The following is an 11401-nucleotide window of genomic DNA, read 5'->3' on the forward strand; positions in this document are numbered from 1 at the left end:
GTAATCTCAGTAATGTAGTTTACTTGTGATAAAGGCATTGGGATAAGATTTACCGGTCATATTTTATTTAACAGTTTAAATAATTAAATCTCAAATAATCTTCAGTTTTCCTGGGATCTGGAATTGTTCTCTCCCCCCACTGTTCTTCCTTTAGGTCTTATCTCCTCCTCCTTCCTTGCATCTCTGGTGTGATCCACAGGTATGGTTCAGAGGGACGAGGTCATGCTGTCTGCTCTGGGAGAGCTCCAGGAGGCCACAGAGAGCCCTGGCCTAGATGCAGTGACCAAAGTGGCCCAGAAGGTGGAGCAAGTCCTCGCTGCCTTTCAGCTGCCCAAGACCACCTGTCAGGATTTCCCTGAGTGGGCAGGAGTTGACGATGCCGCTCATGGTTTGTACCCAGCTGATGCACCCAGGGGCCTCCTGCCTCTAAACTGTGATGGAGAAGGCAACTTACTGTTTGATGCAATCAGCTTGCTGTTAGTGGGCAACACTGGACTGAGCTTGGAGCTACAGGTAAGCAGGATCGTGTGCGCTAATGGTCTAAATCTACTGCCTTGGTTCAAAAAGGTTACCCCTGGTTTTTGTGGAAGGGAAAACATTTAAGAACTACAGTCATTTCTATACACAGCCTCATTTCATTCATTTAATTTAATTAGCAAAGCTATGTAATGTTAAATATAAGGATTGTCTTTAATCACTGGATAAAAATAATTTGCTGTGACTTCCTGAAGTCTAGAACACATGGACCACCAAGTGCTGGAGTTCCTCCCTTGAGATGTGCTGCTAGGCCTTTTTTGTGGGTTTATCTGTCTTTTGTTTTATCTTCCATCACTGAAACACATGTTCTGTGACCTGGTGACTGACTTGACCGGTGGAAAAATATCTAATTTCTTCCTTTCCTTGATACACTTTTGTGTTACTTTTGGAATTTTTTGGGGGGGTCATCATTTTTTTGCACTTTGAAGCACTCTGATCAGCTTCACTTCAGAGGTGATCCTGTAGGGACTCTGTTACACTAGCAGCTGTACACTCCCAGGCCATAACGCTGCCACTGTGTCTGACATATAATGGGAGGTTGTTTTTTTTTTCCCATCATATTGATACACGTTCATCTCAACTAGGTGCAGGGTTTGATAGATTGTTTTAGTCTAATATGGCCCCTTTGTTCTTCAGTGTAACCAGTGCTTTGCACCTCACTGTAAACCTTTCATATTGACATTAATGTATCTCTTTTATATACTTTTAAAATGATGTGGCAAGCTCCTTAAGAGTGTTCTTGATTTCATTAGAAATGCTCAACCTGGTTTTTCTTAACACTCAAATAATTCTCTCATTTTGTACTTTTAGTTGCCTTCTGTGATCTTTGGGATATTTTTTTTGTGTGTGTGTTGCAGAGCTGACTGGTGTGCTTGTTCACTTGCCCTGACATGTCTTTGGATGTCGAATTTAAAATTAGAGTGAAAATCTGTAAAATGTAATTTAACACTTTGAATCAATTTTCAGTTATTATGTCCCCTCAATTGAAATAACAATTAAAAAGACATTACCTGGCCATGGAACTGCTTGTCAGTCAAGTGTCCAATCAATTTTGAGCCTTTAAAAATGGGGGACTATATATATTAAAATGGCTGTAATTCCTAGAAATGTCCTCCAATTTTTCTTATAAAACCACTTGAAATTGTGCACTTCAGTCATATATTGAATGCATGATTTAAAATCATCAACATTATTAGCGAATAGGGATCAGGTTATTCCATCTCAAATCATCATGTTTTTAGAACATCTCTGTTAAAACAACCTCCAATTTGCCAGAAATTTTGTATTTAAAAATTTGACATATACAATGATATGTCAACTACATTTCTAGATATATTTTTTAAAAGACCTGTCCACCTACTCTCAGGCCTCTTTCTTTTCAGATTGAAATATGAAGCAATGAGCATGGGTATCTCAAAAAAGTTTGAAGATAAAAACCTACAATTTTACTGATCTTTTTTTTTTTTTAAAAAATTGCAAATGGCATTCCCCCCCCCCCCCACTAATCATGTTTTCCACTTGCACCTGCAAAGGTGTCAGCATTGCATCAATGTCAGCACAACATTTTCAGATCTTTTGTACTCTCAAACTTTAGTCTCGTCTGCATTTAGCAACTAATTTTCATTGTGAAATCATTTCAATATATGATGCTGTCAGAACAAATCGACTGTGAATGCAGTCTGTATTTAAAAGACCACTTCTTAAATTCTTAAACATCCTGGAGTAAGAACCACAATCATCCTCACTCAGAAATGCTCTCAATCATCTCAATCATATGATGCCAACTGTGAAAAGAATATTTAATCTGTGCAGCAGGAGGAATGACTGTTAATCAGTGTCTCTTGTGCTTCAGTGTAAGGGTATTGACTGCTAGCAGTCCTAATGTCCACGCAGTGAGAGAACTCTAAAGAAGTATAGCTTTTATTCCAAACTGAGGATGAGTTCATGTGGCATGGATCATATCAGAAGCTTCATAAGAAACGAGTGGTCCTTAAATGTCTTGTCATTTTTTTTTAAAGGATATAAGCTAAGCAGTTTGGGGTTTCGGTTAAGGTTCAGAGTGAGTGACCAGGATATGTATGGGGCGCCGTTTGTAAAGTGAAACATGCTGAAATTAACGGCAACATTTTTCCACATTTAGCTCAAAACCTTACAAAAACATGTTTTTTCGAGTAATTTTTTACAACATTTAGTAAAATATTTGTAACTTTTCATCAAATGTTAAATATTAAATCTAAATGTTAAATGTTAAACCTAAATGTTTAGGCTAATATGCAAATTTATTGTACGAATCACCGGAAATACCAAAATAAAAGCTTCCCGAAAACCTCCGGTGCAAAATTGTGTCTGTTCTCCTCCTCACTTCTCCCCGCCATGTGCTGCTTCACTTCTTGCCTACGAGCATGTCCAGCGATTTTGCTGGACATGTGCTGCAGCGATTGTGAAGTGGAGACTGCAGCTGCTAAGAGTGCACTACTGCTGAACCTTTGGATGGCCGACGAAACGGATCTTCCGATGTTTTCAGCTAAATCGCCGGACGTGCTTTCTCATGGTCCGTGCCAATGACTGTATAAATGTATAAATGACTTTTATACAGTCATTGATCCGTGCCGGGTTATGGCTGAATTCCAGTGGAATGACGGTCTCGCCATAATAGACGTTCCAGCCCTAAACATAACCTTATCCCTAACTATAACCTTATTCTTAACCTTTACTAGCAGTTAAATGACGTAAAATAGTGTTTCCCAAAACGATTTTTAGAAAATGAACAAACGTGTAGATTGAGTCCAAACGGTTCTCATGTGCTCTCCTTTTTCCGATGCCGTAATTTAGGAACGTGTTGGGTACCCGAAAGCATAAAATGTTGACAATTTGTCACCTAGCGAAAATTATTATGCTTTGGGAGTGAGAACGTGTCTGACCACTACCGGCACACTTTTGCACCGGTGGTTTTCGGAAAGCTTTTATTTTGGTATTTCCGCTGATCCGTGCAATAAATTTGCATGTTAGCCTAAACATTTAGGCCGATGGCACGATATGGCAGCCTCGCTTCTGTCAGTCTGCCCCAGGGCAGCTGTGGCTACAACCGTAGCTTGCCTCCACCAGTGTGTGAATGTGAGAGTGAATGAATAGTGGCATTGTAAAGCGCTTTGGGTGCCTTGAAAAGCGCTATATAAATCCAATCCATTATTATTATTATTATTATTATTATTAACATTTAGCATTTAGATTTAGATTTAAATATAATATTTACATTTAACATTTAACATTTAGATTTAACATTTAACATTTAGATTGAATATTTAACATTTAAAATCCTGTTTTAAATATGAAAAGTTACAAATATTTTACTAAATGTTGTAAAAAATGACTTGTTTTGAGCTAAATGTGGAAAAATGTTGCCGTTAATTTCAGCATATTTCACTTTACAAACGGCGCCCCATAGATATGTGACCAAACCTTAAGGCTTGCTTCATGCAAAAAAAGGGAAGTTCTCTAATATCAGGATTAACAAATCAAATCTCCGTTAGCAAGTTGACGCCATGCAGGGTCTTTTAGGTGGGGATCATACTTCTCATTCATACATTCATTTTCATTTTGTCATCAGACAGTTAGAGCAATGGTCTATGTGGATGTCTGCGTGCCTGCCTATTTTTTGTGATTGCACAGACTCGTCAGTGGAGAATTTACATAACAGTCTACCAACTATGCATGAACCCAGGACTTCAAAGAAGTATAACGTGAATGACTGGTTGGTTGCTGGGTCGCCAGCTAACAATGTCCGTAACTGTGTATAATACAGGCTTTAGAAGCCTTTTGGTATTTCTGAGCCAAGCAGTACATTTATTCTTGTAAAGAATAGACCAGATTGTTGATTTGGTCACTCCTTTTATTTTCCTTCAGCCCAAAACTAGCCTCTCTCACTTGTACTGACATGTCTTTTGTGTGTCATATTTAAAATTACAGTCAAAATGAAAAATACTTCCAAAATTATATCTGCCATTTGTCATGAAATAACAAGCAAAAAAACTCACATGGCCATCGAAGTACTTGTCAGTTCATTATCCAAATAGTTTTGAGCCTGTGAAAATGGGGACTACGTATAAAAATTGCAATTCATCAGCAGTTAATGCAAAATGGCCCCATGAATTAAAGTTGAAAGTCTACACTTGAATTTTAAAATTGGTGAACAGAAGCACAACAACAAAAATTTTCTTTGTCCCTGTTGTTGTCCCTCACAGGTACGAACCACAGTGGAAATGGCGCTGTGGAAGAGATACTACTTGTCTGGGATGATAGATTCTAAAATGATGCTGCAGGCTGTTCGCTTCAGTCTGTGTGCTGAAGAGTCTGAGGACATGGTAAAACTGCCTGGAACAGTATTGGAGGCCATCTTTGATGCAGATGTTAAAGCTTCCTGCTTCCCTGGCACCTATGCTAACATGTGGCATGTGTACGCCCTGTCATCAGTTCTTCAGTTCAACATCTACTCAATCTACCCCATGTTCAATCTGAAAATCAGGCCCTATTATAACAGAATCATACGCCCGAGGACCTGCCCCAAAGACTTTGAGCCCCAAACCATCCACATTATGTGGTCTGGTGAGTTGCAGTCCGAATCATCATTCAGACCCAATCATTTTGTGGCATTAGTCCGCACAAATGACCTTACATTTGAAAGCCCTAACAACACACAGAGTGTGTCAGCCATTAAGAGTGACGAGCAAATTCAGGACCCCCAGCTTTCTTATCCCAGTCTGAAAGACAAGTACAACATCACCAAGAGAACCTTCTATCGTTGGAAGAGGCAGACGCAGGAACACTGCAAAAAGTCAGCCGCCAGGTATGAGGCTAAACATTTCTTGCAAGCTTGCTACTTATCAGGCAAGCTCATCCCTTTGCACCTGTTTAAACAGTTCTTCCCCGAGATCTCTAGGTCATCTTATTACAACTGGAAGCATGAGCTCATGAAATCTGGAGGAAAATTCTCCACCACCTCTTCCACTGGGGAGACGAGTTCAGGAGATAGCACAGAGCAGGAAGCCTGGTCATCACCTGATGCAAAGCAGGATGAGCTGGATCCTAATGATAGCGTTGCCGGTATGTTTGGCCTCAACCTTGGCAAGCTGGATGCAGAACGTGCTCACAATGTTGCACATATGCAGGAAGCTAAGCGCTGCCTGCAAAATTGCATTGCCATGAACGCATCCTTGCCCTTCAGAATCTTTAAAAGAAATTTTCCAGGAATCTCAAGATCAACCTACTACAACTGGAGAAGAGAAGCCATGCTGTTCAACAGAGGGTACAAAGGCAGCACTGGCAGCAGTGAGGATAGCTCAGACAAGAGTCAAAGCCCCAAAAGTCTGTCACCAGAGCTGCGCAATGTCAGCCAGCCTGTTTTGGCAAGGATGAGGATCTACAGACAAAAACACAGAAGCTACAGGCTTGCATATATGAGCAAAAAACAGCTCAGAGAAGCTGCAAAGTTGCACGTCCAGAAGGCCAAATGGTCCCTGGCAAAGTTTAAGATGAAATTCCCCTCCATGTCAACTTGCCTCTACTGGCTGTGGCGTAGTAGCCAGAACCACAAAAAGAAAATGGTCACCCAGAACACAGAGGCCAATGTCCTCAAGACGCTGGAGAGCACAGGTACAGAAAACCAGACCACTGAAAGCAGGGTGGAGAGTCAGCATGTAGCCCCATTTGTTGAGACCCCTAAATTTCTAGAAAGGCCCACCATGCCCCCCTTTGTCCCCACCCACATCCTTCACAGAAAGGCACCTGTAGGTGAGTCGATGTTTCCGATGGATGTTGTGACTCTGGCCAACTTTAAGGCAAAGGCCAAGCTCTTCCTACAGCAGCGCTTTGAGGAGAAATCCTTCCCCACATTTAAAGAATTCAGGTCCTACTTCCCGTTCACCCCTCGCTCGACCTACTACATGTGGAAGCGAGCCTTGCATCACGGGGTGTCACTAATTCACGCTTAAAAGCTTTTGTGCCACTTAAAAATTGGCATTCAGGAGCAAAATGAAAGCTCTGCTAGTCTATGTCACGTTCATACCGCAGCGTTTTGTTCTAAACAAACTACCTACACATTGTTGCCTTATGTTCTAATGTTCTAAAAGATTGTATACATGGGCTTAGCATTTAAATGCATTCTGTCCTTTCCTCCCCCCAGTACCACCCCAGTAGGTCATTCCTCCCTCCTGGACATTTGCACATGCACATGTGTGAAAAGAAACTGAGCTGTGGGTCCATTCAAACCATGCATGTTACCCTCCAGGCAAAAGGCAGTTCAAAGCTTTTGTTTTGTGTCATTTTGTTTGAACCTGCATCTCCTACATTCTCCTTTAATCCCCATCCCCACTATATAATTCGGGTGTCCTTATTTTTCTTTAACTTTTTTATTTTCTTTAATTCTTAATGCTTAAGTGTAAGTTTTTCGTTGTAATTGGCCTGGGGATTTAATGATTTTTTAAAAAAAAATTTAAAATTTTTTTATTTCTTTGAATGTAAACAACAGTGTTAGTTTTCAGATAAGATTACTTTTCGTTATAAAAAAACAGGGTTGCATTTTCCTTTCAGGTTGTTGTTGTTGTTGTTGTGTATTTTTATTTTTATTTTTTTGTACTACAAATTAGCGAGCGAATTGGTGAGCTGACAATTTAGGTAGTTTTTAAATGATCTTAAGATTTTGACATGCTGGCTTGACTTTTGTTTAGGAACTTAGTAGTTAATAGTACCAGTACACTGTTGGATGTATTACTTGAGTCATTACACCATCTAGTTCCATCTCCCAGCATGTCAGTTACTGCCATGTTATCAATAGGCCAGTGATACTGCAGAAACATCCACATGGTGTCCTTTTCACCTCGTGCCTCCATGCATCATTTGAGGCAGGAGTTACAGTGGTGTAAATCAGCACTGGTTTGTCAACCAGAAGACCTTGACTCCTTTTCCACTCCATTTAACTACTGGGTTAGATTTAGAGGAAATGATCTTGACATTCTTGGATTAAATGGCCACCTTAAAAAGGTTCCTGTATGCTAAAAAATCATGTTTAACAGACCAAATCGGAGGAGGTTTCCATTTAGGGTGACACTTTTCTCTTGACATCTTGTGCATATTTTTGGCACACCAGTGATTTGTGGCAGTATCTGACATCCATAGCAATGAGAATGTGATACACACTCTGAGTATGTACTTCAGAGTATTTTATTATTTTATTGTTGTTGTTTTTTTTGTTTTTAACTGAATCTAATTTTGTGAAAAAAAAAAAAAAGAAAAAAAAACCAAACAAGCTAAAAATTGAATGTATGAAGACGTGCCGTTGTGCACACAATTTTAGAACTACCTACATCAGTAAAATATCTGTGAAGATTTCTTTTCATAAGCTACTCTTTTGTATTGTGCACCCTATGGATTCCCCATAATAAATTTAGTCTAAATTTGACCTGAGCATTTGTTTTTTGTTACGTCTGAAAAGTGTACAGTTAAGAATGCTGGCATGTTTTGTTTTTCTTCTCAGCACAGGTTTTGCTTCTTTTAACTGCATATGAACCTAAGAAGTGCAGTGCTTTATGTCAGCTCATGAACACGGGTTACCTGGTGCAAAGCATTAAAACCACCCCTTGTTTACTGCAAACATATGGAAGATTGGGGAAATAGTTGAATACCTCTACTTTTTCTAAATAACTTGGTCATCCTTCCAAGTTTTTGGATGGATACCAACAACCCCTTTCTGAGCATATCTAATCTTGTACTCCATCAACTGAATCCTGATTTGATTGTCTGGTAGAATGAATTGGACCACTTAACAGGTGAAATTGTTCATTCCATAGTGCGTCATGACCCAGAGGAAGTGAGGCATAGGCAGTATATTCATATTAACAAATTCCATGCTGTGCAAAACATAAGCAAGGCAAAAATAAAGAACAAAATCCCTTTATATAACCGCAGACGAGCAGGTCAAACCGAGCCAGTGGCTAAAGAATAACAATGAGCTTTGAGACTGGTTTTGTGGTTTCTGCTTGCCGCCTCCTCTCTGTTTTAGCTATTGTGCTCATGTTAATGGTCATAAGTGTGAGGGCGAAAGGGGGGAAGGGGGTAATTGTATGCATGCGGATAAAAGTGTTGGAGATCAGACCAAGAGATCCAAGAGTTTGGGGGAGGGATGGAGGTAATGAAAAGGAAGAAGGGCTCTGTGTAGCTTTTTGTGTTTAAAAATCAGCATTTAACCCCTTGTAATGAATAGCTGATGCCACACTGGAATTTTACTACAAGTAGAAATTCACAAGTTATTATAAATAGGTAGTTTCCAGCGCAATGTTTCTTACATACTCTTCAGTGATTTTACTTGCCCTGTGGTTGGACATCAAGTCTGGAAGCAAAACAATTTGTTAACTTAAGAAGGCTTTATAAAAACCGGGGATAGTTGTAACATTTTTGACATTTCTGTCTGTAAATTGGAGCTCTTTTAAGGTAGTGGATTCAAAATGTAATGCAAAGTATTTACATGTCTCTGCTATTAAATAGTGCAGCTATTTTCTCTGCAGCGCAATTACCCATTGCATGGTATGGTCTCAAACACAAAGAGTGAAATGTTACAATTAACCCCATAGTCTGGGTTAGTTGTAACATATCCTGGGGTGAAATGTAACACAATGAAATAAGGGTACTAACAAAACATTAACATGTAATCTTTTTTTATTCAACACACGAATGCACTTAGAGCCATTTATGTAGCTGTGTGTGTGTGTGACAGAATGCAGAAATCTAGCCTTTGAACATATTCCAACCCCCCCAAAAAAGACAAATTATGGAATTTTCTGCAACTGAATATTTCATTCATTTTGGTTGGTCTTCCTTGAGTTTGGCCTCATTGGCTCAGTGGGCATTATAACCTACAACTCTTGCACCAATTTTGAACATAACAATGAAGCTGAAAAAATGTAGTTGTGCACCAGCATCGCAATTCCATTACTTTTTATCATGGCTTACCTTGGTGTGGTTTGCAAAGTGCTTCAGAAAGATGAGGAAACCTGTTTCTTGCACCCATCCTGATTTATTTCCACTACCAGTAAGTCCTACTGGTCCATCTCTGACACAGTGGTCTGCATAATGTATGTATGGGAACACAAACAGTGGAGGAATTGTGTTGCCATGGCATTAACCGCATATACAAAGGTGACCAGTGAACCTCTCTCTGCTGATGTCATATCCACAACTTGTTTAATATAAGTTAAAGTAATAGTGTGGTAAGTTGTAACATCTGCATTATTGTTACAACTAACCCAGACTGTTGCTGTTGCAACTGACCCAGACTCCTATAGCCATGAACTAGCTAACATTAGCACTAAAGACCTACACAGAATATATCCCCATAGGCATACAAATAACACAATTTAAGTTTGATGAGTTTAACTGCAAAGCAGATAATGCTGTTTGAAATAAAGTAGAAAAACTTACTTTTTGGCATACAAATTACTATTTTTTTTCATGTTAAATTGTCTGTGTTTGACAAAATGTGCTGATTTTTCACATGTGATAGCAGAACTGAATTGGGCATGTACAGGATGAATCACATCATTTGAAACTTAGCCCTGATTGGAGAAATTGGAAGTGTTACAACTGACCCACGTTACAACTATCCCCGGTCTCCCCTACATGAAATCTAAACAAAAAACTGTTCTTGCCATTGTTGCTGTTTACAGCCTTAGTGATGTGGGTGATGACGTCTGGGCCTGTGGATTCCAAACCATATTCTGCATCTGTAATAAATGATTCGGAATGCAATGTAGCACTAATCAAAAGCTGGTGAATATAATACATGTGCAATTCAGCTTAAACATAAAAATTTGAAAAGTTTTTCATTTTAAATAGTTATGTGATCGGCATCGTGCAGTCTCAAAGTAACTGACCTTGATATAAGCAAATATTTGATGAAGTCTCTTTCTTTGCCTTTGGGCCTGTTTGCCATCTCTATCTTCATTACTGTATGATGGAGGGAAATCTCGCTGGCACTAAGCTACTCTGCATTGTTTATCTCAAAAATAGCATGAAAATAATGAGGGCTGGCAGGTGGGAGCTGAAGTCTTCAAGGATTAGCATACTGCAGTTGCCTCAGAAAGACAGAGCGATAAAGCAGAGAGGCATCTCAAGGATGCCAGGTTTATCAGTAAACAAAACAGGCCTGTGAGACTCTTTAGGCTTCCAGTTTTCTGCCAATTATTCTCTGACAAGAATGGTGATGCAGACGCAATCTGACATTTGACCCTACAAGAAAGGAAGTAAAGAAAGTGAGTTATTACTGAAAATGTTGCAACCCTGATGACTTTTAGAAATTACCAGATAGTCATTATGATCTCATTTCCTTACTCAAAACTGAGCCGTGCCACACAGGATAATCATGTGTTTTCTGCCACCTTCATTTAACAACAGCTCTGATCTACATCCACCAAAGCATGCATTTAAAACGTTTGCCCACTTGGTGGCAGTGGTTTGCTTCATAAGAAAATTTCCTCGGTTTGGTTCCCTTTGTGAAAAGGTTTCAGGCACACACATTTTGGTTTGGACACAAAAATCAATATGTTACTGCACCGCTCAGGGTGCTCAGTGCAGATTTCTCCTGTGATATCTCCATTAATAAACATAATCCTACAGTGCAGCCAACTAATGCTGAAACCAGATAACATCTGGGAAACAAATTGTTTAATGCCAGATTAAACAGTGCAAGAAGAAAGAAGGAAAACATGGAGAGACAAGAACACCTAAGAGACCCAGTCAGGGATTATTTTTATGCATGAACACTTGATTGGTTGTTTCTATTTCCGGCATGGAAATTCAACCCCCAAAATAAAATAAC

At 39.4% G+C, this 11401-nt stretch overlaps 1 protein-coding gene across 4 annotated transcripts in view; it reads left to right on the forward strand.

Moving 5' to 3' along the window:
- Positions 1-7962, forward strand: part of vrtn (vertebrae development associated) — a 30904-nt gene extending 22942 nt beyond the window's left edge. For 2 of the 4 annotated variants that reach the window (XM_086264091.1, XM_086264092.1), the window contains 2 exons: positions 200-513; positions 4779-7962. In XM_086264091.1, coding sequence (XP_086120217.1) covers positions 202-513; positions 4779-6524 — 2058 coding nt within the window. In that variant the 5' untranslated portion in view covers positions 200-201 and the 3' untranslated portion in view covers positions 6525-7962. Of the gene's footprint in view, positions 1-154; positions 514-4778 lie in introns of all 4 variants that reach the window. The other 2 variants (XM_086264090.1, XM_086264089.1) reach the window with 2 other exon arrangements.
- The last annotated feature ends 3439 nt before the right edge of the window (positions 7963-11401 follow it).

Source organism: Aulonocara sp. 'chitande type north' Nkhata Bay, linkage group LG15 (genome assembly GCF_057382095.1).
Source record: "Aulonocara sp. 'chitande type north' Nkhata Bay isolate Kocher_YH1m ecotype deep benthic linkage group LG15, A_spYH_male_GT1.1, whole genome shotgun sequence".
Taxonomy (NCBI): domain Eukaryota; kingdom Metazoa; phylum Chordata; class Actinopteri; order Cichliformes; family Cichlidae; genus Aulonocara; species Aulonocara sp. 'chitande type north' Nkhata Bay.